The 27,188-nt window shown below is 34.8% G+C and overlaps 1 protein-coding gene across 5 annotated transcripts in view; it reads right to left on the bottom strand.

Annotated features, from left to right (window-relative positions):
• LOC126849982 (sodium/potassium/calcium exchanger Nckx30C) overlaps positions 1 to 27,188 on the bottom strand; it is a 54,472-nt gene that overhangs the window by 8,258 nt on the left and 19,026 nt on the right. For 3 of the 5 annotated variants that reach the window (XM_050592494.1, XM_050592497.1, XM_050592499.1), the window contains 3 exons: positions 20,470 to 20,737; positions 7,396 to 7,667; positions 3,114 to 3,249 (listed from right to left, as the gene is read on the bottom strand). In XM_050592494.1, the coding sequence (XP_050448451.1) occupies positions 3,114 to 3,249; positions 7,396 to 7,667; positions 20,470 to 20,737 (676 nt within the window). The remainder of the gene's footprint in view (positions 1 to 3,113; positions 3,250 to 7,395; positions 7,668 to 20,469; positions 20,738 to 27,188) is intronic. The other 2 variants (XM_050592495.1, XM_050592498.1) reach the window with 1 other exon arrangement.

Here is a 27,188-nt window from a genome sequence, read left to right as displayed (position 1 = left end):
AATATAAAAAAAAAATTAATCAGGATAGAAAATACATAATTGTGGTTGTACACACAAATTGATTGGCAACTGAATACATATCGTTAAATAAAATAAAATAAAAAAAATATATCAAAATTACAGAGATTTCATCAATTAATTAATCTAACAATTTAACGATAATATTGTAATTAATTGTGAATTGTAATTATTCGCTTGCGATTGTCAATATTGTCATTGTTTAAGAAAACTGTTTATGCTGTTGTTTAAATAAGAAGTCCACAGTAAATAGCATTTTTTCTTACTGTTGAAGATATATCGGCAGACAAAGTCGTTCAATGCTAATAAAAATACCAGTTTTCAGATTTCAATGACATATTTACGTTTAAGTACGATGATGAGGGTAAAGTTCGAGATATCTAATCCGTCCCGTAATTTAATCCTAATGACTGAATCTCAGGGGTTTAATTTGAGAACGTTGGAAGAAGACTTCTGCCTCGAATAATTACTTAGTAGAACCTAATATATGTCATATAGATGGTTCCGCTCTAAAAACAAACTAACGAATTTGTTGGCATTCGTTCACAAAACTGATTTATTTTCACGATTATGGTTATGGCAATCTCCAAAGCGGAATGAGATTGCAAAACGAATATTTAGACTACTGAATTGTTTTCCACTAGCTTTCTAAAATCTGAATAAATGAAAATATATATAATGGAACAGTAACGCGATAATTAATTTGCTTAATTTAAGTGAGATGAATTAAATTTAATCCAAGCAGTTTTAATTTTTCAAAAAACGAGAAAAAAATCGCATCATAAATTATTATTTTTTTGATTAGGTGAAAAAGAAAGTAATCGCATATATATATTTTCGCAGAAAATACATTTGCTAATTTTTTTCAAATTATTTAAATTCTTTTTTAATATATGAATATCATATATATGATATGTTTGTATTTTAAAGAAAGAAATTTTCTATATGTGTGTCAATACATATAAGAAGAAAGTTTGCATATCTCGGTTTGTACAAAACTTTTTAAAAATATTGACAATCAAATAAATTGAGCTATGTACATAAAATTTGGCGGCGATCTTTTGACTCGCTTGTGCATTTTGCGGTGCGTATCCCGCATTAATTGATCACGTTCATATTAACAGATCGGTAATCAAAGGCCCGAGATTGCTGAAATTCAAAGGACATATCGGAATTTTAGTTGACAATTGAATGAGTATGTACATACTATCTATGCATTCGTGTGCAACAATCAGTTCTCCATGCGAAATTAACGTGTCAATATCATCTTTCGTCGCGGGCATTGTGCAGTGTCGCAATAGAGGCATGTTATTAGGCCGAGATAATGCAGGAGGCGTGTGATAAATGGTGACTGCGAAATGCTTCGAATAATAGCGATAATGTACGAGTGACGATCATGTTGATCTTAACATTTATTATTAAATTGAAGCACGAGCATGTCTCCAAATCCGATAGAGATTCACTCGACCTCGCGATTCCGATAAGCGGCCGAATCGTATTACGTATAACTTGATGGCGTTAGTTTTTCGCGTGATAAACCATGAATATCCGTCCGTGTTCTCGCGGTAGAATTTCAAAAAAGATTTCATTTTTATTTTTCCTTGACAAGGTACTACACGTTGCACGATAAACGTTGCAATAAAAATACAAAATATAAACTTATACAGCGAGTTAGGCATAAATGCCGTTTAATTTGTTTCTTGTGTATTGATGAAAGACCAAGAGTTCCATCTCGACGAAATCGATGGCTCGGAATCCCAAATTCCCAGAGTTGAGCTAATATTACCCCGGGGGTCAATATATATATATATATATATATATATATATATGTATATATATATGTATATATATATATATATATATATATATATATATATATATATATATATATATATACCGGGCGGGCAAAACATGGCGCGATATTTGCGCTGATTGATAGGATTTAATCTGATCCCGATGTTTCAGCGAGTTAAAAAAACAAGTACGCACACCTTCCACGGTCTAAGCTTTCGGCCGTAATTAATGGCACGATTCGAAACACACACGCTTCTCTACACCTTTCTTTTTTGCTTTCCTCGAATAATATTTTGGATAAATCTGGCAAACGATGAATCGTCGTTCACGCGCTTCTATTAGCATCGTGATGCATCAAATATAATAATTGCATAGCGAAATAAAAAATTTATTGCTGGATAATTTAATTATCGCGCGAGAATTCTTAGATTGTATCGATTCTCGTCCCTTGCAAGAGGTATAATATATATTTATTATAGTTTGTGCAATTTATTGCGGTCAAACGAAATATACGTGAATGTATATTCTCAATTATATTCGCCATCGCAGTGAAATCAAATAATATAAATAACGAGATATAATGAACTTGAAACCAAAATTATCTTGACATATTTTTGCATCTTAACATTATCGCCGAACAATGAAGACAAGGTACAAAAGAGCGGAAAATATGAAGCTCTCAAATGTATTTATCGATTACAGATACTTTTGGAGAATTAAATTTCCCGTGTTCTTGAAGGTTTCTATATTCGTTTCATAAATATCCTAATTGACTTTTCAGGAAGAAAGGAGTTTGGGTCTCGCAATGGGCGCAAGGTATGTAAATGAGAGTGCTTAATCGCTCTTGCGCTTTACAAAGGATCTGCTTTTGTCTTTGCTCCAGTTTTCATCTGCCTCTATTCAAGACCGATTATTCGTCGGTATAGAGGAAATCTAATATCGCTCAAATAGTCAACAGTGAAAATATTAAAAGAAAAGACTGTTGAGTAAAGCATTAAGTAATGACGCAAATATTCAACTGTCTATCACATTAATCGAAGAAACGATTACGACAGATTTAGTTTCGATTCTAATTTTTACATCACAAATCGGTTCTACGATAATTACTCTTATTTAATTCTATAAAATTAAAAATTATATCCTTTTCTTTATATAAATTGTTATACATAAACTTTTTAATAATTAAAACTAAAAAAAAAAATAACATTACAAAACGGGAGATGTTCACTGTGAGTGAAAAAAATAATTTATGTATTATTCGTTCAAATTCATACAAGTATATAAAGGTGATTATTAATTACCTCTAGGTGTTCTCGTATCTGGTAACGTTAACCAAAGAGGAAATAAGATTGGCGCGACCAAGATGTAAGTCAGCCTTTTTCTTGGACTGCTGGGCCAACCCATATCCAAGGCCTCCGGAGGTTCATCCTCTTCGCCCTATGAATAAACATATCGAAGAATTAAATTTTCCTTAAATCGAATTTTTATATTAATCGATGATACCCAAACGTTAAATTTGTTTATTTGAAAGCTGCTTAAACGGCAATATTTTATCGCTATCTCGAGGAATGCGAAAGTAACGTTTATTCGCATTATCGAGGATAATGTCGTCAAAGCTCGAGAACCCTTTTAAAAACCACTAATTGTGATAGCAAAGACACAAAGTGGCATTTTGTTATTCAGTTCATTTCGAGCAAACCGCGACACAATGCCATCGCGAATGCTTATATAAATTATCGTTGTTTCCAATTACTTCCTCATTCAAGAATGAAATAAACCTAGTTCCAGACTAATCCTCGTTTTGTATGTCTAAGTATTAGTAGGGATTATTATTAAAGGACGGTACTTCTGTTCAAGAGAAGATTATTGTCACTCCAATGTGTCAAGATCAAGATCGACAATTATAAACAATATAAATCAATTATATCATCATATTATGAAAAATGTGAAATCCATCAAACTCGATTAATATCAGCCATTTATCTTGAATTTCGTTACTTCGCTGTAAGCTTAACGAGATCGCCGGACCGAAATATTATCTATGAATGTTCTCCGAGCACGTCTTTTTCGTCGCCGCAAATTTGGAAATACCGACGAATAATCGGACAGTTGGTTTGCGTTTATTCGTGAGAAGCGCGCGCGCGAATTCTACAACGTGCAGCGGGACGGGGGGTGGGATGCAGCATTGACCCAGATTCTCCGATGCATTCAAAATGAAAAGGTCCTCTCTCCGCTCATTTAGGACAAAGCCGCCTGAGACTACTTGCTGTCCATCCGGGCGTCGCGATACCAGCCAGCGCCGACTAATATCCTCGAGAGAGCTTCGGATTAGTCGATTTCCGATTTATATTTCCGCAGAGTAACTTTCCAAATTACAGCGACGATTATGTATCCTGCTCGGAGGGAAATTGTTTCGCTATTCCGTTTCTTTGCGTCATTATAATTGCGATCGACTGCAGGAACGAGAGGTCTTTTGTAACAATAGCGATTGTTGCGATTTTTTTTTACGATAAACATTAAGTTCTTCTTTATCCACATTATGCCAGTCAGAAACATTGTATAATTGCGTTACATTTCCTTTTCCTTTTTCTTCCACAAAATTTTAAAACAAATTTTATGAAAAAAGAAAAGATTTTCTCTATCCTACATTTTACATGTTTAGTCATTGTATTTGATGACATGTTAAAAATACGTGATTAAATATTTAATTAAAAAATTAATTATAACCATTAAGATAAAAAATATTATTGTCTTGTTTTTTAAAACTTAAAACTGTAATAATGAAAAGAAATATTTATGAATAGCACAAGTTCCTCTTCTAAAGTCGTGATTAAATAATGTTATAAAAAATAAATAAGCATTTAAATAGAATTGCTATTGGGCTGCAATATCACAGGATATCGATGATTCCATCAAAGCTGATTTTAATCGAAAGACAATGCCGGATAAAATTCGATATGAAGAATGTGCTTATACAGAATGTATTTAAGTGAGTACTTTGTTGTCTTTCACATTGCTGGACGTGATAAATGTTAATGTGGCGATAAAAGCTCGAATGTTTGACGCAAGGAAATGACACAACGCAATATATCGATTTAAACCGAGGGTCGTGCACGACATGGCAATTTGTTGCGGCTGACCACCGATCTGTTTTGTCGTCGCTTCTCGGGGCATTCTCTTTTAATTGGAGTCACGAGAGTCATCAGAGCTACATGTACCTTACTGTACACTTTGTCGAAAATTTGTTCCGCGATTAAAAGTCAAGTCAAGCGTTGCTAACGGAGTGTTTAAGTGAACTTAAATAGGTTTTTGAATGATGTACGTCTGTTATAAAATTTATAATTCGCGATGTCATTTTTGAACTTTCCGGAGTCGATAAAGACACGAAAAGAGAGATGGATAACGATAAGATTGTTTGTTGAAGTTGGAGATCACTTGATGAAATGACGACAATTTCAAATGTGTTTCTATCATATTATCGCCTTTTCAAAAAGAATAATTGAATCGCACAGGGTCCTCGGTAGAGCTCTTCCTGATATTATCCGACAAAGAGTAAAGAGGAGCAACGTCGTCCATTGCAGTCTCTCATTTCTTATTGCATCGATCGTGTTCGCCAGTCATTTCTATCCCGAGGAGAAGCGTCGCATTCGACATAAATAAAAAGTTATCGATTCTCTCTAGTTTTTTTCCTTCTGACGACAATCGTGCACGCGCCTACGCTGCGAGATCCGATTGGATTTTCCCTATCGAGATACCGCGCGACGTTGACGGGGGCCCCCTGTTTTCACATATTTCACCCCTTAACGCGATCGAGTTGGGTAACGCGGGCAAAATAACCTTGGATGAACCTTTAAAGTTCGAAGCCGACAAATATCGAGCGTGGCTCTGATTTATAATCGTCAAGTTCGAGGTGGGGTCGGCTTGCCGCGCGGTTGAAAATTGCGGTTGTCCCGATAAGACTTAATGGATGAACACCGTGCCGATTTATATCCGTGCGCGTTTAAAAGCGGCGAACGTAGTTAGCATAAAGCTAACTTTGACTATCGCCGCTGTTACTTTGAGGGAAATTTACGAGGCCGACATTTGACCAGCTGAATGGAGAGCAATATTGCCATTTGTAAACTCTCTTTCGATAGTGATGTAAAACTATTAATGTAAAAAATCTCAAGAAATATGCGAACGAATATTGTAATATGTAACAATTAAATATACTTATATACTTAAATTGTTATTGTATTATATAAATTTTTATCAAAATTTTTACTAAAAATATTGTTTTGACGCATGAACCTTATTTTTTAGTCTGAATTAACTTTTTCTTGTAGCAAATAATTAAAAAAAATGTAAAAATTTTTGCGCCAAAATTACACGAGACGAAGAAAGATAGTAGCTTTATATTAATACAGAGGTATCTAATTGAGAGAGCTCTAAAATATATACAGGAATGTTACATCCGGAATGACGTTGTATAAGTTAAAAAGGATTACTTTGCGTGATTCGCAGTATATTGCGGGAATTAAACCGCCTATTCTAATTCAGGATATCCAAGTCGTGAGATAGAAGCAAACATTTCACAATGGAAAGTAGAGCATTACGATATCGAACTAACGTGCCCTTTACAAAGCGTGTTCCGATGTACGCGACAGCCATCTCGAAAGAAGTTGCATTAATTTTAAAATTAACCTATTGTGCTTATATTTATCGAGCTGAAAATTATTTCTCTCTATTGTATATATTTTCTGTAATATTTTTGCGCGCGAATAATATTCGAAACGATCGCGTTTAAACGAAAAATGTGACGACGGATAAACCGCGAACAACTCAAACATTTTGTTAAGAAAAGTGGAACGACAAATTCCAATCAACGTATTCTCGGTTTCTTTGTTTAACGACGGCATGGGAAACTATTCTAATCTCTCGGATCGGAACACACCGCTTAACGAATCGGATCCTTATGCCAGAATGCGGTTCCTTTCTTAACTATTAATTTAAATTATGTATGACAAGAAGGATCATGTATAACTTGGAGGACATCGATCGATTTTATTAAACGACGAATGAATGTGTAAGTGTTTGTAAAAACTTTCACTACTTTTTCTCTTTCCTCTTCTCTAAAAATTATAAAAGTATCATTTCAAAAATTTCGTAAAAAATATTCTTTTATAAATTGATTAAAGAAAGTGTCATTTATTAAAGCGGTGAGAAATTTCAGAAGATCAGTGAGTATTTCATTGAAAATATTCGCAATATTTCGCTCCTCTTATGTTTCACTAAATATACTAATAAAATTTCACTGAAAAATCAGCTACTATTAGGTGAGTCTTATAAGCGAGATTTCACTGCTTGGAATGCGACACTTATAATCCAGATTATTGTTTATCAATAATATATTGATTTCCTTTAAGAGGATTCAATGAAAAAAAAAGAAAGAAAAAAATTATGCATTTTTTTCGAGATAAGCGCAACATGATTCGGCATTTTTGATTAACGATTTCCTAACATCGGCAACAATAACGTCTGAGATTAATCAATAGATCCCGGTCAAACTCTCAGCGTACGGAATTTCTTGTATTCGACAGTTACCGATTCGAGGCCAGCGTCGAGACCGGCGGCGATACCGCCATTAGGAAGTTCCTGAATGCCAGCGGTAGTGCCGGCGGTGGTAGTCGTAGTCGTGGTAGTGGTGGTGGTTCCTTGCGAGCCCTGCTGCAGCTGCAGGGTCGTCTCCTTCGAGGGAGCGCCGGAATAATGGGCGGCGGTCGATGTCGCGGCGCCGTTATGCGGCCTGGTGGCATCCAGCAGCACCTTCAGCGACGCTATCGCGTGCAGCTGTGTCGCTTTCTCGTCCACCTTGCCTGAACAGTACCAGAGATGCAGGTTAATGAGGTAGGGTAAAGGCACGAGGTATTAGTTCTTAATTATGCGATCATCCGGTAGTTGAATTTATATGGCAAAAACGTAGACGTCAATTTGCGATGCAAATGCATGTTTCTATAAAATTCCGTATATCATTTGCATAATTCGATGAACATAATTATTAAAGTTTGTCTTTTTCAAAAGAGCAAATTTTAGAATTAATGCAATGTTCGTATTTTGATTTGCTTTGACAGGCAACGCCTGTCAAGAGCAAATCATATGACGATATGCTTTAGAGAAGAACAAATGCAAAGTTTGCTTCTTTTGTAAAAAAAAAAAAAAAAATAGGATTTTGTCACTTTGTTTTTATCAGAAAAATCACAAAAAATTGTTAAAAGATTTAACAGACGCACGCACGACGTAGAAATAATTTTTATTTAAATTTTATTAAAATTATTTGTACATATTTGGCATTGACGAAACTATATAGTGGATAATTGATAAAAAGTGTAGGCAGATACATCGCGTACGCGGAAATTATATTTAATCATGCTAATTACAACGTTAGCATGTCCGAATTATTTCGTGTTGGAAATTGAGTCTTCGCCATTATGTGCATTAGCATTACATTATAACGGAGCAGACTCCGTTGCATTCGCGCAAATTTCGCAGCGTTTGCAAATTCCGCGCTTCGTCGAGTTTCCGATTGCGATCAGGAAATATGGAAATGTCCTCATAGCTCTAGCTCTAGATGTCTTTTGTTCTTGTTTTACGCTAGATCGAGCGCGCGAGGCGTTCACGAGTATACGAAATGTCAATGTGCGTGCGTCGAACTTATTCTTTTTTTTATTCGCATCGTCAACGTTTCTACGATTTCTACGTCGATGTCGGAGAATACTAGCATGGACCGACGAGATTGAAAATACAACCCCGAGATAATCGCAAGATAACGTCAAGATTTATCTCATGCAGTTCTACGTTCTACCGTTTATCCTACAAACTTACTTTTCTACAATCTCCAACCTTAAAAATAAACACAATTTATTAATTTACTTAGAAAAGCCGTTCGATTTAAGTTTATTGGCAACTCATCGAAACTCTTTTCGCACTCTTATAAATATTATTAATTTATTATCCTACTGACTTATACGGTGCAAATACAAGTGTTAGTTTTTTTATGATGTAGATCTGAAAAGACAATAAGAAACTTAATCTTATTGTTCAATAAGATTTTGCAAGATAAAATACTATGTAACTAGTTTATTATGTTCAAATTAAATTCAAGAATTAAATAATATCATATATTTATAATATACTCGATAAGTATCGATTCGATATAATTCAAGAATGAATTTAAGAGAAAAATAATCGTATAAAAAAGAAGAATGTTTAACTTATTCAATATTAAATCTAAATTATTTATATATGACTGCATAATCCAATCTACTATTTTAAAAATAAAAATCTATTATTGAGTACATTTAAGAATTTATGTCTTATATATACGTATATGCTATCAAATAAAATGTTAATGAATAAACTATATTAGTTAATGATGTATGTAATATGTGTACAAAATAATTGTGCATATTACACGCTTCATAGACCATTTGTAATCTCTAATCTTACTTCTAAAGTGATGTGCATGCAGCAGAGCGTAGAAATGCAATTGATGAAAGAAAAAAGTATATTGAAGGGAAAGTTGCAAAATTGAAACATAAAAGATTAAGTAAAATGAATGCAATTAGCTTCCATGCATTCATTTTTATACAAGAGCTTTTTTATAGAAGATATAATCTGATTTAACAAACTTTCACAAATTTTTAATATTTTTTATACATCTCGATATTTAATCGAGTTCTTCGTTAGAATTAACCTGTATTCAATCTGATGCAAATAACTACTATCAGGTAGATTTGGCATGCTCTAAATCGGCGGACATGAAATATAAATACATATAGCACCAGAACATTTGCATGTATAGATGATGCACGTCCGTTTCCGCTGTATATAATCCACAGTGCGCCATGTATAGAGGTCATGCATAATTTAGGGTGTACATGCTCTATAGATAGCTTCGGGGAGAGTATTTGAGAGCTCGATAATCTTGCACCGCTAAAAGGGATCATCATTATTTCAACAAGTAGAGTTAATCAGTCGATATTATCTATTTCTCCGAGTGAGAAACCTTTCCGTGAGATTCTTCCCTGACATTTGTTGATGACCTTTATTATATAATAAAAAAAAAAAATAGATTTACCACACACACACACACATGCAATTAGAGATGTTTAATTCAAGGAGACGGAATTATTTTACAACGTGACAAATTAATAATTTATTTTATACAGTCGAGTATATATTTAATTGGCCTAATGATAATTAAGTAACTAAAGCGCAATAAACAAAATTTATTTAGTCCTGTTTAATTACCTGTCTCACTCATCGTACTCAGACCGAATGTTCATTTTAATTTATATTTATATTGTATAATAGAAAAGAGAATATAAAAAAATTTTAAAATACAGAACAGAAAGTTTAGGAAGAAATCTTTAATTATTAATAAATTTAAAACGAAAATTTTTAGATTACCTCTTAAAATTTTTATGTTACCTCTTTCCATCAAATAAGAAAACTAATTTAAAAAATCGATAATATATATAAATTATTATCTTTTTTTTTTTAATTTTTTTAAAACGCTTATATTGTCGGATAGATTGTATATATGGAATATAATTTGAGCAATTCTGTGAAACATTATCAGATTGCTCTTGTCAGAAAGTATCATGAAATAATTAACAAACCTTCACTGTTTTCGCGAAGCAGCTGTGAAGTGCTCCAAATATGTCGGTTACCACAGCTCGTGCAAACTTTTACTGTTGTTCGCTAGGAACTGCAGCAGGTCAAAATAAAAAATCGACGAATGCAAAAAAAAAGTGGAGAGACTGAAATCCGGTATTATTTGGAACTAGAGTAGAATCGTTCTCGATAGTGTGACGCGAATCTGTTATTTATTTCGGCTCTATACGCGACGTGGTGTCCATACACATGCATCAATTTTTTTTTTTTTTTTTAATTAGAGATACTTTGTAAAATTAAAAAAAGAAAAGAACGATGATATTGTACAAGAACGATAAAAATATGCTATACGTCTGTGTTAGAACTGTAGATTTTGTTTCAATCAGACATGAGGTTTTGTTTGAAAAAATAGTATCATGTTTTAATCATATTTGCAGCTTACATTTTCACAAATTTATGAAAAAAAAAAAAAAAAAGAAATATATCCAGCGATAGCGAAAGGTCATCACGCAGTGTGCCGAGAGCAATGTCACGTCACAACGATATTTTTTACAAACGAACTAGATCAAAGGCCACAGCTTGATGTATTCGAGATGTATTGTAATACGATACAATCTAATAGACTGACCAAACTATGATCAGCACTGTGTCCATAGCGTGAATTGAGCTTAAAAGGGCCGTCTAATTCACTGCTTATCGTGCTTCGTGTCAAGGAATCACAGATCTGCGTGCCAGCGGCAGCAGTAGGTCAAAGAGAAAAAGCTCGTGTAAGTGGCCTTCATCCCCAAAGGTAGGAACGAGGCGAGAAAAGAAAGGCAAAGAGCTTGAAAGTAGAGTGCGATGGTAGTATCGACCCTTAAGCTACCCGGAGCAAGATGGGGAGCCCTGGAAGGAAATGGGTGGAGGTAGAACGGGTTAGAAGAAATAGCGAGGAGGGAAAGAGAGAGAGAAAGAGATCGGTTGGCTGTCGTGTCTCAATCTGTTAAACTCACAAACGATTACTAGCTTTGGCATGGAAGAAATTTCAGTCAGGAGTGTAACGTCGAGAGTCGGAGATGGGTTTGGAAATGGTCTCGACTGGGCACCGTTAATCCACAAAACTCAAAGCAACCGCGCGTTTATACTCAAAGCGGAGCGGCTCTATAATTAATTAAAAGCATCAGCTGTCGAGGATGAAAGAAGCAAAATGATGTCGAATAATGCGCAAAGATAACGTGTCCGTCGGATATATTTCTATGAGAGACAGAGAGAAAGAGAGAGAGAGAGAGAGAGTGAGAGATATCTATAAATGAAGAATTATCAAATTCCTGACAGCATCTGCCGATTAAAAACGAAATCTTTCTCACAGAAATAGCGCACAGATTTTAATAACTCGTCTCAGAGTATCCTTCCTTTCAAATTCAAGATGATCACCGGGTAGCACTGGGGATAACGAGTTCCGCTCGACGTTCGACATCGTTTAACAAATTATACAGAAAATTAAATTCGACTTCGAATGCCGCGCACTTGCTCCTCTATTCGCTCTTGCCATTTGTAGACCGGCAACGGATATCTTCCAGACAACTAAGAAATTTTTTAAATATTTTTGTCCGATATCTTTCATACATAAATCAAAGTTGAAAAAGGCTAAAGAATACAATAAAGATTCAGAGCTGATTCTTCTATCCGTTCTCGCTGGAATTTTGTAAAACTCGATATATCACATAGTTGTTAAAGTGCGACCAAGAAAGAAAGCATTTTCTCAATACATTATTCCAGCCAACCGTACACTTGAATATCGCATCGAGAGACTCTTGCTCTTTGCATCCTGTTACAGCCTTACACTCTCGTCATTTCAATGTATCCCGAATAACTATGAGGAAAATCGATAGCACGCTTCTTTTGCCAAACACTTTGACTAAGGACGATCGATTTTGTTAACCGGGACCCCTCATTGTCGGCCGGTATCGAATACTGCCTCGCGTGTAAGCGGTTAAGGCGTGGGTGTTAGGTAATTTTAATGCAAAACCCGACGTGATTGATTGCTCGCACTCGCCCGTTGCCTTCGTCCAGAAACCGCAGGAATACACACAAACCACCACAGGTTCTGCTAATTTTCGGCCACAAAGCGTATTCGTTGTTTCGTTAAACGTCAGTCAAGTGTATAAAAATCTTTATACATTGTTGTTTTTTTGTTGTGTTACATATGAACAGATTAATTCAATAATTGTAACCTTTTCTCACCAAAGTGTATACATATAAAATAATACAAGCATTAATAGAATTAAAAGGATAAATCTGTATTATACTTCTTAATTCAATAATATTTTTAAATTTGTAAATATTTTTTGACAAATTATTCTTTTTATAATAAAAAGAGTTTTCAGAAAATTCAGCCTTCTAATTTTGGTAGAATAAAACTTTGACATTTAAAAAATAATCATGTAGAGGTATCGTATAAAATTACTTATTATATCCATCAAGAGATATTATTAATAATTCCGATAGACTCGAATAGATTCGAATGACTGTGTCGAAAATTGCGCATAATGCGAGATCTCACTTATATACTCGTACATAATCTGGTGATAAATAATTCGACGACTGTATAAAACAGAATATAGTAGATAATATCGTAATAATAATAATAACGCAAAGTAATAAAGTTTAACAAACAGGATACATCTTTGACCTACTAATGTAATTGTAAAGTGCTATATAAACCAAGTACTAGAAAACTTTTTCTTTTCTAGAGGCGCTATTCACTATGAAATCTATCGGGTGAAAGTAAACGGCTTCACTTCTAGTGTGATTATCTAAGGGTAATAAAAAAAACATAAAATAAACATTGCATAATTTTTATATAATCTAGATTCTTTTTATAGCACAAAACATTTTCGCCTCTCGCGCGCACTTGTAATCTCTAAAAATATATTACTGATAATCTTTATAATTCCCTAATGCTACAATATTAAAAATGTATCTAATCAAAATCAAAGGCACATTGTAAGATTATTTCTTGTTGCAGGAATATAATTTGCGTGCTAATCTCTGCAACTACGAAATTTCTTGTACTTATATATGTCTCGGGATTAATTTGTGACAAAGTTTACAATCTCCAACGAGACCTATTTAAGCTTCTATTTTTTATTAATGGAGATTCCAATGTCCAGAAAAAAAAATTGCTTACTAACGTCCACCAGCGATTCTTTTTTTATTTCCATTATTAATTGCTATGAATAGTTTTTCTAGAAAAGTATGTCAATAATTATCTTTGGATCGTTTCGACGAAGTATCGCATTGCGTTATAAATTGATAAAAAGGCATCGCAAAATTGCATCCAATAAGCTAATTCATCTCTCTTGTGATTTATAATAATCTATTAATCTATAAATTTATTCTCTGCTTCTGCTTTAATTAACGTAATGCTTTGACATACATTTGAGAAGCACACAACCTTACCTCCTCCAATATAAAACGGCACGGTTTGTATATATTCTCTCATAGGTCGATCGAGCAAATATTTCGATATTGCGTACTTGCGAATAACGAGAATATGGAAATTTTTGTCCCAAGGTAAAAGAAAAGGAAAAAAAAAAGATACTTGTGTCAATGGTGATGGGATACAACGCTGCACAAACAGGGTCCGAGAGCGTTGTAGAAATAGCGGATTCTTGGTCATCGTCGTCGGTATTATCTCGAGTGGTGTCTGGATGACGTTAAAGCCTCGGAGTTAAAGGAAGGGAAAAGGAAGGCGAGCTCCAAGTGCGGATTCGCTAGTTACGATCGATACGCGACAGTTTCTAGGTCAGGGTCCCGATACACACTCGCCACCACACCGCTCACGATATGCTCAAAACGCGTGCCGCGCAAAATTTATTCGAAGCCAAGCACCGAGAGATGTTGTCGCAAACCTCTGACAAAACGCTGCATCCGTTATTCACCCCATTCTTTTCCGTCTCTGTGGTGTGTCCCGCGCTGCGAGACCGGGTGTCTCGGCCGCAAAAAGCTGCAAATGCATGAAATCGAGGGATTACACACGCGGATCTACTTCAGCGTGTAGATCTAAAGGATGTAACGGAGAAGTAGGAATTCACTGTTTCCTCGCGTGAGGAAATGGGATGGTGTACGTGCGCTTTTGAAACCGCCGTATTGAACGTTTCTCACGCTATCGAGATTAATGACGTGCTTCCGTCGCGAGGACATTCGCGACAGATATGTAGGTGAAAAGAAAAGAACGTTACGTGTGTATGGAGTGTATATGCGCGCGAGATTCTATATCGCGTTATTTCCACGCGACGACCGAGTGTGTGTGTGTTTGTCTGTAACAACCTTTCTCGTATTCTGTTGGACATGGTGCAATTTTAAGAAATTGGCGCGCATTGTCGAAATATATTTTTCCTTCTTACAGAAAAGATTTATATTTTGAAATAAAGAATTGTCTTTCCAGTTCTCGTACGTTGCAATGTTGCGTATCGATACATTATCCAGCAATCTCAAAGTTTAGATGGGTGGCCTATATCGCGAGATTAAGTGGCGGCGTGGATTCAAGTGACACGAGACATGTACATGTTCGAGTGTGTCACTAGGAAACCGAACAGACATCACTTGAGGTATTACGTACCGTATTTATGAGTGACACGAGTTATCGTGGACAAAACATCCAGTTAGAGGAGATGTCAAATGATAATATGGAGCAGATGAAAAGAATATTAAAATTAAGTCAATGAAGAAAAATTTGCTCTGAAAAATATATTTCAAAGCGAATTTATTTTGACATAATTTTATATATATATATATATATATATATATATATATATATTTATAACTTATTATATCTCTAAAAGATATCGTTCGTTAAAATAATTTCTCAAAGAATTTCTCGTATTAAATATATTGCAAAAGAGTCAAGATAATCACGAAGAAAAAAAGAAAAGTAGGCAAATATATGGACTTTCATTTCATTTTCGGACATTCTCGGTAGTCCGAGGAAGATCGATGCTGGAAATTAACATGCTGTCGAGTCAAATGGTCGCAACCATTGTTTCGCGCGATATGATCCGAGAATTTCCTCACATCAACGTTGCATTTTCTTTTTTCATCTCACGATGAGTACGTGTCGCGAGTTACTATTATAAAAGAATTGGAGCGAAACCCGCGAACATGAGGATTTTGAAAAAAAAAAAAAAAAAAAAAGAAATTGGGATTTATTGCCTCAACGAGATATGTTTCACTAAAGATTATCATCACTACTGACCTTTTTTAAACGAGTGATGACACCGGCACGATATACACTCGTAAAAACATTTACACTTAATTTCTTGAGAATAATGTGAGTATTATTTGATGAAAAAGAGATGACAACGATGTACATGCATTAGACATGAAATATAATTGTCACAGAAGGGCGGAAGGAATATCGAGGATAATTTACCGGCGTAATCCACGACTTATCAGCCTAAGGCGGAATTGCTCGGTATGTAATATCGGCATGCAATATTATGATTATGTACTCTATACAATAGATCGATTATCCATCCTCTCCGATATCTTTGTAATATTCGAACATTGGCAACACATTTACTGCCGTGCCTTTCAGATAAATCGCGTGATTCAAAAGATACTGCTGATATATAATAATTATAATAAACTGTTGTATCTTAAGCTCGGTACAATCTTTTTAATTATAATTTTCGAATATCAATAATTGCTTCTCAATCGCGTTATTTTTTTCTGTTTTCGAATAATTTTTTTCATTGAAACAACGTAAAAATGATTTTTTTTTAAAAATCTACCGATATTTTTTCTCTTTCCCTTCAATCTTAGAATTATCGTATCGATCTAATCGGATTGCAAATTTATTTTTGAAAATGACGGAGAGAAATTCGTCTCTTTCCGCGACTCTCAAATGAATTCGTGCGACGACGTTTGTTAATCATTAAATCGTGTACAGAGAGCTCGTGCATGGCATGAGATTGATAAAGATCTTAATCCACGAGCGAGCCCGGTAACTTTGTAGGATTGATTTCGAAATCGTATCTATGTACGTATGTAGAGGCTGAGGATGGTCACACAAATAGGTCAGGTCACACGCTACTACTGCGAAGAAAAGGATGACTATCTATTAGACCTTTTCGTCCGATTCGCCATCACCGTCGCGTTTTATCCACTGAGATAAAATTTGAAATGTACTTATTTTAGAACCGATTCGCATTAATGCCACGGACATAATAGAGAACATCAAAGAGAGTGTATGTCAACAACGAGGTTGTTTCTTTCAAAGAAATTCCATCTCCATTTTTGCGCGTTTGGCTTAATAAAGCATTAACCGGAATTGCGAAACGAACTTAAACAATACATCGCGCGTTGCCTTTAAGCCAACATTTTCCACGGAGATTTTCTCGTCGCTCACGATTGTGCGCGTACTAAATGGTCCGCCGCTCCGTTTTGTACATTATCTATTTATCGATAACAAATAAGATTGATTTGTACGTCGGAGAAGCGAGTTAAGGGCGTTAAAGGTCGCGCGTTTTAATGGCGCGGTTTTTTAGCGAGACGAGATAAAATTGGGATCGTTGCGTCGAAAAACTAATTCGTCGTAATCTGGAGCGACTCAGAAAATGGAAACGTTATCGCGTTTTCCATTTTCCGCTTTCGTTAATACCGCACTCACGCGTACGTGGCAACTGTGACACACGGTATCACAATAAAATGATGTTCCCTCAAAGCGCGCTTTGATCTATAAATGCGGATACAGAATGTCCGCGAACAGGAGAGAAATATCACGGACTCGTATTCATTTTTTAGTCCCTGTCGTATCAAAGCGGTGCTTTCACGCATCATATTGACGCGCACTTAATCTTTCCCTGTTCTCTAATAGCGTCCATATGTATCGCGATTGTATATCTAGTATTCTCTCATACGTATCAAACGCCCTTAATAAAATAAAATTTTATTTTGTCCTTATGAATGAAAATTTGACATAATGATCGAAGATATGAATACTGTTCGGCGGAAGAATCATCAATTTAGAGATCCAAATATCTATAATTGCAAGGGTGTTATGTAAAATCCAGTCAGTGACAATTATTTGCAATGACCGATCGTACACATAACGATAAACTTGAATGAAATCGCATCTAAAGCTCTCTCAACATATCAGATGGAATTCTTCGATCGATTATTTGCATTTTAGTCCAAGTCTTATAAATCATTTACGATTTAATGGAAAGATTCATTGACGTGGCGATTGAATGGGATTCACGTTATAATCAAATTAAAATAAATTTTTTCATTGTTTAATTATTAACAAATTTTTCATAGAATTTATCCGGCTTTAGGTCTGATCATAAATAATTAAATTAAAGTTATGCATAAATAATAATAAATACTTTACATTCACGATGGTCGTGAATATTTGTAATAGTGGCGGCAAATGTGTACATGTGGTATAAAATATTCAGTCGCGAACGCATGGAGAGAGAGGATATGTGAAAATAGTTGGATATATAAAAATATTTATTCATGAGACGAACGGAAACATACTTTATAAGCATGTAAACAAAGTTCTCAATATGTAGAAGCTATTTGGAGGTGAGTCTTCTTTTACATCACAGAATATAAAGTCTAACGTAGCGTTAACATGAGTTAAACGAAATGTTGAGTATCAATTACGGAATGACAATTTTTAGTCAATATAAAAAACTTGAAGTAACCAAATATAATGTGCGTACTAGATATTTAAAACGATTAACGTTAATAATTTAGGGTGAAAAGTATCATCATGGCATTGCCTTCTTGTGCTTCCAATCTCCACTGAATTATTTATTAACGATCAGGCTATAACTTGAGACCCGTTCTTTGACGATCACGTTCGTCATAGATAACTATTTTTGGACACATCCTGAACGCAGTGAAAATTTAACCAATCTCTAAGAGCGTTCGATACAAAATTCTTGCAAGACGGGTTTTTATCGGGTTTACATAACATACACACACATATATAGATATAACGTCAATAAAATTTAATATAATATATATAATTATAACTTAATTATATTAACTCAATATAACTTTATATGAAATATAATTCATTGTATATAGTATGACTCTAGAACAATAAAAAAATAATAACAAAATATAGAAATATACTATTCTTTACATATTATAAGTACATATATCGTGCATTAAGTGGTTTTATCATTGCAATCAATATGCATAATGTAAATCCCACGAACAAACTCAACAGCAAAACATTAATATACACAGCTACATTTTTCATGAAGTTATAGTTGTCTCAACATGCATCTTCCGAAAATGTGTATACCGTTCTTATTACACGCACATTTCCAGATATCCGCTATGACAAATATCAGAGCGATGCTCTCAGTATTTGACTTGACAATCTGCGCAAAGAACAAATGTGCAGAAGAAAGAGAGCTTCCCATTTAATCTGTTTCCGTGTGATTCTCATTTTTTTTTTTTTTTGAATGCAAGCTCGTTTTTTATATGACAACATATGTAATTAAAGAATTTTTTAATTATAGGGAGGAAAGGATAGCGCGGCGCTTTGAATTTTTTGCGTTATAAAAATTGTATGGAAATTACAAATATTAGAAGTTGTTAAAGTACAAAATTTGTCTTCTGGAAAAAATTCTTTTCTAATGACGATATATAATTGCAATGTCCAAAAATAAATTTGAAATCTTTCATTTGAAATTTTCACATCATATCATATAGACATAATTTTTTTAAATCTTTGAAATATTATTTTTTGTACTTGCTTATCACTAAAAAAATTGTGAATTTATTAGTCAAGTTTAGCCGCAAGATCTCTTACTATGTGAAATTTATTTACGACATTTAAATTACGAAAATGAAATTTTATCTCACGCGGTGAATTTCCGAAGAAATTAAAGATTTAAATACACACACACACACACACACACACACACACACACACACACACACATATACAGAATACATGCACACATATATTAGTCTGTCTGCTACGTAAAGTTGCAGAGTTTTTTATTAAAAATGGTCGCACATAGTTCTACATTTAAAAACACTTTATCTGTCAAGCTGTCGGAAATCTTGCGACTTGTCTGAAGGAAATGTCGGAACGAGCTTCCGAAACTCCACCGATTCAGCTTGTCTACATTTATCAATTCTACAAACTAACATGCATACAGTTAATAAAAAAGCTATCAGATAGCATCACAATTATGTTTTTAATTGTTATCTAAGCAAAAAGTAATAATTTTGAAGTAATAATTGAGAAGTTCGTTAAGTCACGATAGAATTGTGTTGCTAAGAAAAAAATCTCGTTATAAGTTGCGTTTCGCGTCATTCTCTACTACGAGAGGCTCTTAATTGGAACCGATCAAGCATTTATTAATATCCATTTGAAATTCCACGGAAACTTTGTTATCATTGCTAAACTTTCCGCGCGTTCACGTCACGACCACTTCAATCTTGTCTGATTTTTTTTGTGAAAGAAAAAGAGAGAGCTTTAAAAAATACATCTATATTTACATCATTCATTTATTCTAGTAAAAAAAAAAAATTAGCTTCAATGTTTCATTGCTTTAAATATATTTGGCATTGTTATTACAAAAAGGAAATGCATACTTTCTACGATATATCAAGTCCAGATTTTTCGTCGTGCGAGATATCAAAGTGCTTATGAAAAGTGCATTAAACCTTTCTCGTAAATGTTATCGAAAGCAGATTAGAAGAAGACATTTACAAGATTACAATAAAATTGCGACATATTTTTTTTCAAAAAACTTCTACTCTCAGGCAGCAAGTTGTATCGAAGAAGGAAGTTAAAAATCATCGCATAAGTGGACGCAGTCTGTGCAATTATTCGCGTATTATTATGATTTACGTGAGACGCGAAACGCAAGAGGCAGAGAAAACAGACATTTTCCACAGATTTTAGACGTGCTGAACAGAAAGGCCATAAGCTGCAAGCGAGAGTGATAGAGTGTGGAGTTGGTATACCGGCGCGGGACTGACCGTCGTGGAGCGGATCGATCGTGTGGATCATAAGCTGCAGCAGGCCGTGACGGAATTTAGCGTGGCTCTCCCGTGACGAGTGAGACGGGCCCCCGCGGGTCTGCTCGCAGCCTTGTCCGGTGCCGCCGCCCCCCCCGCCAGCGCCGCTGCTACTGCCACCCCTGCTGCTGCATCCGGCCTCCCCGGGCGCCGGTATGCCGCTGCTTCCGCACGCACCCGACACGCCACCCACGCTCGTCTCGCTACTGTTGGTCGCGTTCGGATGCTGCTGAAACACACACACACAATGCCATTTCGGCGCTCAATGAAAGTTCTCGTGATTGCCGGTGCTGTTCACCGCGCGCGTTTACGATTTGACTCTATTCTATGGGGGTTTCTGAAAAAAAAGGACTCGCCGTTACTATGGCAGACGATGAAACTTTTCTCTACAAGGGAAATTTTTAAAATAACATATCCTACATGCATTGCTCCGTCTCTGATTGGAATGAAATGTAAGGGATAAAAATTCGTGGACAATTTTGACTGATTTTGTATTATGTTTTGCAATTTGATTTTATTTATTTATTTAAATGAGTAATTTGCCATTGTTGTATATTCTCTTATTGTGGAAGATTTATCTTCTTTTATTGATTCATTTTATGATCAGAAGCAGTTACATATATCTGCTTCTAATTAAGATTATTATTGTCAAGATAATGACTTTTACAAAAAATATTAAATTTAAATTATTTAATTTAAATTTAGTCGTGTGTACTAAGTAAAGTAGATCATTGCAATTAAAATGCGTGTTTCGTAACCAAGGATGGTATCGTGGCCGGATAATTAACACTTTCGGTCCGTGTGGCAACAAACCACGCTACTGCAATATGCAAGCATTAGCGCGCGATGCTTTAGACTTTAGACCATATGTGATAAGCACATTACACCCTTTTAGTTTTACTTATTCATAAACAAAGTGATCCTGTTATTTCGTAAAACGAGTCACGTCGAAAAAAACTTCTTATTCATATCTAGACATTTGTAGATAAAATCGAGAGGTGGGATGTCATTTTTATTTTATGAGTTATGCTTAAACAATAGAAGAGTTAATTTCACCTTATTCTCAATGCTCGGATACGGGATTGCATTCCCATTCTCAATAATGACATTTACCTTTTGCACAGGAGAAATGAAAACAATAGAAAGTATATATCTTTCTCTTCCTGTCCCCGCGGACATGTCCCGACATTTGAGCGTGTGATATTTTTTTCATGTACATCAATCGATTACGAATACAAATCATATATATCAGAATAGTTTCGACAATATGTATGGTTGAATGAAAATAATGACGAGATTGGACCGTGTCGATCGACTTTATGCCACGATGTTTTCCAATTACTTTTCTCCCTCAGGAACGCCACCAACTTTCCCGGCAGAATTTCCGAAACGACGACAGCAAAATAATAAATCCGAGAGATGATGTTTGATGCGCATTAGTAAATCGCTTCTCGCGATAACTTCCACGGCGCAACAAAATAATGATATTACTCGGAACAACGTTGCTGTGCCAGTCGTTGCTTGTCGCATATCATAGTGTTTGTAAACATTCTATAGAATAAGCTTCTGTCACAGGTAATGCAATGTGTTAACTACTATTACAAGACAACTTATGCAAGGAATTATGATGTATTATAAATGATATAAAATATATGGTATGAAATATTTTAGAAATAAATTTTTCTCTCTTTTTCTTTCGAGTCGAGTAATTAAAATCGAACTCTTTTTGCTCTGAAATATGTTAACATCTTAATTTTCAATTTTTTATTAGCATTTTTTATATTATAATATCAAAATATAAGTTGAAAATTAAAAAAAAAAAAAATTTTAGTCTCTCTCTCTCTCTCTCTCTCTCTAGCTAGATTAGTTTCATTAATTGAAACTAATATAGCTCGTAGTATCCTATGCGACGAAGATGTTACGTGAAAATTGTGTTAACCGATAATGATATTACAGACATGTCCTGTGCCTAGAATATACTGTGTGATTTTGACGCCGCTCTGCGAAATCTCATAATGCATAATCGAATCGGGCGGCCTTGTTATAATCTAAAACATGATAATCCAATTTCAAAGACTATTCAGATATTAAATCTACAATACTCCTGAGATCCGGCTGCGATAAAATGATAAAAATTGATGGAACTAGTAAGAATAACGCTTCAACAAAGACTTTCAACATTCGATCCGCGCAGACGAAATAAATAGTTACAGTTATCTTGCTTATATTGTATGTATATATATATATATATATATATATATATATATATATATATATGTGTGTGTGTGTGTGTGTGTGTGTGTAGAGAAAAGGTTTTGTATTTTAGTTAACAATTGATATTGTTATCCGCGCGTGAGTTTCTGACGTAGGACGTTGGATGGACGGTTTTCCAGTGGGCGATGCGTGTGGGCTTTGCCATCAATAGCGGATACCTGCCGATGATACGAATGCAGATAGATGCAAGTCTAAAGCGGTAAAGCCGGGAGACCTCATAGAATCGCCGAGCTGCGACAGCAGAGATACGGGTTTCTGTCGTTGTCAATCTGTCTGTTGTCAGGGTAAATGAACTTTCTAATTAGCAGAGGCGCGCCTGCAAAACCCGATTTGAATTTCGAGACGGCGCGGCGGCCGCGTAGCCGCAGAAATTATAACAGGATTGCCGAAGCGCCGCAGCTCTGCGACAACTTTCGGAGAGATTAGTACTCAAATATTTAGGAGCGGTTACAATTATGCGGCGTATATCTATTATTAAATCTTAAATCCTACAACTGTGCGTTATCTCTCAAAATTGACAATTATCATTTAACGATGAAAGAAATTCACTGGCGACACACACAATCGTAAAGCAATTATAACGATGACATTATATTCACCGTATTTTATACGTGAGATATCTATGCGTAGCCATTTTTACGAAAAATGTCCTTCATACGGATATTAATAAACTCCATATTACTCTGCGGTTGCAGTGCAATCTGCGTTGAGCGAGTTTTATTTGTTGAAACTTTTATATACATTTAGATTAACATACATGTATCGAGATATAAATCCGTCACAATTTGTTTTCACTAATTATTACTGTTCTAAATGTCATCCAATTCATTCGATTGTATGAATTTGCAATTTTGCACACTAAAATTATATAAAAATGAAATACGAATATTTCCTTTTTTTCAATATTAATATTAACTTTCATACTGGCATCATTTATAGATTACTTATATTTATATACATATATACATATTTAAATGATTTTGTTATAATACTTACATTTGCATATCGAATCATCAAATAGTTCGCAACTCATTAGCATATATATATAGGATTAGTAGGTTGATTATCACTTTGCTAATTGCCAACTTTGCTCATTCATAATCGTTGGTTTGATTTTTATTTGCAACTTGAGATAAGAGATTATCTGTGAAACGCTACATGAATTATCATCCTTGTCGGAAGTGAAATTAATAAGCAAAAGCATTCGTGCGCGATTGCGGCACGTCTGAGGAATTATTTAATAATCCCGCGGGGCGAAGCACGCGAAGAACTTTTATACTTTTGCAATTAGATGTCGCAATTTTTTCAAGACAAAGTTACATATCGTCCGACACTTACAGCGGCAGAATAAAATACAAAGTTCCCAATAGCAAACGTATTTGTTTTTAATCATTTCAACACAACATGTTTACGAAAGTAAGTTTGAACTTTCGGTAATTTTCAAGTTTCAAAAATATCTGAATTTTATATCGATAGGCCACGACGTAATATCTCTCCGATCCGCGGAGCTTTGTTTCGTAATCCGAGATATTTGATTGACGTCATAGTTGCTAGGGAAAGGCCGTGCCATCCGCGCTGGTCTCTGGTAACTTCCAGTCTGTCTTCGAGAATTGTACTTAAAGGAAACTTGAGTCGACTTAAGTATTTTACTGGACTTGTAAAAGGATTTGTCGTTTTTGAAAACTTTCCACGTGTAGCTCGTCGATTTGCTTACATTTTTCATCAATTCTAGAATTCCGTGTGCGAGAAGACTCGCGTTACGACTTTCCCCTCGCTGATGTATCGAAATCGCCCTGCGAGTTGTCCCTTTGCTTAAAGTAATAAAAAGAGCTCACAAAGATGTAAATATATTCCGAAATACAGGACGAAGGAAGAAGATTCGTCCTTGAATTTTCGCTGACTATCTCTCCAGCGGTATTTGCTCTCATTCTTCAACATTTTATAATGTCAAGTAGGCCGGAAGATTCCTACGATAATATTAAATCGAACAAGAGATAGGAGTGCAGACGCAGCACAGAAAGGTATTTGTAGAATTTTCGAGGATGTCTGGAGGAGAAGAGGAGAAAATTGGGGCGTTTGCCTTCATCCTACGTACTTTTGCTGATGTATGCAAAGATCTTTTTTCAAACGTTTTATCTTGTTAGTTAAAAATTTGTAACTTGATGTAAGGTTCATCGTCCCGCGCGTTAATCATTTTCTATTACATAAAATTATATCTTCATTTTATTAACGAGATTCGCCTTATTTTGAATTGATTTATTATATTATTTTCTTTATTTGATATTAAATAATATTGTAGTAATATTGCGTATATAGATCAAAGAGAAAGGTCTGAATGAGAATCGCTAATGCCTATGCGCATACTGAGTGAATTGTAAGCCGACTAACTCGATCGCGAAGCTTGACAAATGCAAAGCTCGACGAATGTCACTTAGCTGGAACTGCTGAGAATTTATGATGGATGCGGTCGATTTATCAAATAGAAATCTATCTCGTCGTTGGGATCGATAACATTTTGTGTCCCACGTAACATCGAATTATAGCGATCATGACAGATCTTTCAGCGATTCTGGAAAGTTATCAATACATATTTTTTCCAAAGAACCTCGTCACATGACGTGAGTTTTCCTTTCTTGCTCTTTCCTTCTCTCCGAAAGGATCCTTTCATGTTCTCGATATTAATTCACCCAACAAATCGATGCGATGGCAACAGAGGACATTTCGCTCATAAACGTAACTTTCATATAAGCGGAGAACAAATGGATTTCTGTCACGGCATCAGACGATTCTCAGTAATACAGGAAAATAATGAATAGCCCAAAACGCAATACTTTCCGTATATTACCATTCGTATACTGTCGTAAAATGACATGATCTCATCGATTCTGAAATAGTCTATTCGTCAGGAAACGTATCATTATTATTCCCATTAAAAATGCATGTAGTAATTAATACGGTTCGTCCTCAACATTATATTGGAAGACGAAATTATTTGCAGACATTGTAACGCATCGATAAAAATAGTCATATAAAAAAAGTATGTACATATATATAATTGCTACTTCTAATTGAATATTATCAACTATGAGAAAGCTATACGACAGATTGTCGGCTGCAACAATAAGCTCGCATGTTAAGCCGTGCACACGCGGATGAGTAAGCAGCTTACGTGAACTCGCGGCGAATTTATATGAGTTAGTTTAATTGTTATGTGTGTGTGTGTCTCTCTTATAAGCGATCCTAATTTCACAAATCACGCATCTTCTTTTATTGATTGAATAATATCGCGAAATTATTCAATTTCCAACGTGGTTTCACTTGATTATTGAACCTTTGTATCTCTTCTCTGATGACATAATCAAGGCTCGCTTTAAATAACGAAAATTGCAGACTATTTTTAAATTAACTATCGTTAAATTTTGTACAAATTATATGCGGGTTGCATATTTTATTCTTTCTAAGATTTTATGTAAGAGAGAAAGGAAGAGACAAACAGTTTTTGCTTACATAATAATTGCTAACAATAATAATTGTTCAATTATATTATTTAGAAAGATTGGATAGAAAAATATATAACATTGTATTGCGTAATAATCTTTGTATAAATTCACTTTCATAGTATATTTGTCGAGGCATAAATAAAGCTGTGTGTAGTTTGCGCTGTAGAAACAATAACTATCATCGCCAAACACATCGCTTTGCATCAAACTTATAACTCTGCATGTCAAATGCAGAGTTTAATTGTTAACGCGTGCGCACTGTTATAATCATCCCGATTTCTCAACATCCGTTTCTGTGTAATTATCCTGAGCCCAAGCATACCCTAAATATCTATTATCCCAAAGTACCTATGGCATCTATTTTATATAATTAGAATTATAAAGCAAAGAGACCTGTACCTATATGAAAGACTGACTTTTCTTATTTTCTAAAAAGCTTCGTTACGGATGCTTTTCATTTTGATAAAATTTGTAAGATCCGTGTTAACGTAATATCGAGTATCATGTAGCTATCATCACCCTTTTACCGACAAAATTGATTTTGCACCCGTGTGCTAGTAACAGTATACTGCAGATATCGCTCTTGTGTATTTTCTAAAAGCTAACCCTCGTATTTTCTCCACAAGCGTTAGATACATCGTTTTTTACGATTTTTCCAAGCATTTTCATGCTAACGACGCATATCAAATTTATATTCGATAGTTATGTAGTATATCTTGGTTTCATAAAAACGGCTTGTATATCTTTTTATAAAAATGAGACTAAAACATAAAAATAGGCGTATAAATCCGTATAAAATATACAGTATAAAACAAAAATTGAAATACAAGCATAGAAAAATTTTTGTATAAAAATATATATTAAAAAGAGAGAGTAATATATATAAATAAAGAGAGAGAGAGAGAG

This window comes from Cataglyphis hispanica, chromosome 5, assembly GCF_021464435.1.
Source record: "Cataglyphis hispanica isolate Lineage 1 chromosome 5, ULB_Chis1_1.0, whole genome shotgun sequence".
Classification (NCBI taxonomy): Eukaryota; Metazoa; Arthropoda; class Insecta; order Hymenoptera; family Formicidae; genus Cataglyphis; species Cataglyphis hispanica.
The sequence above is the reverse complement of the archived record's forward strand: the minus strand, read 5'-3'. Positions and strand labels throughout refer to the sequence as shown.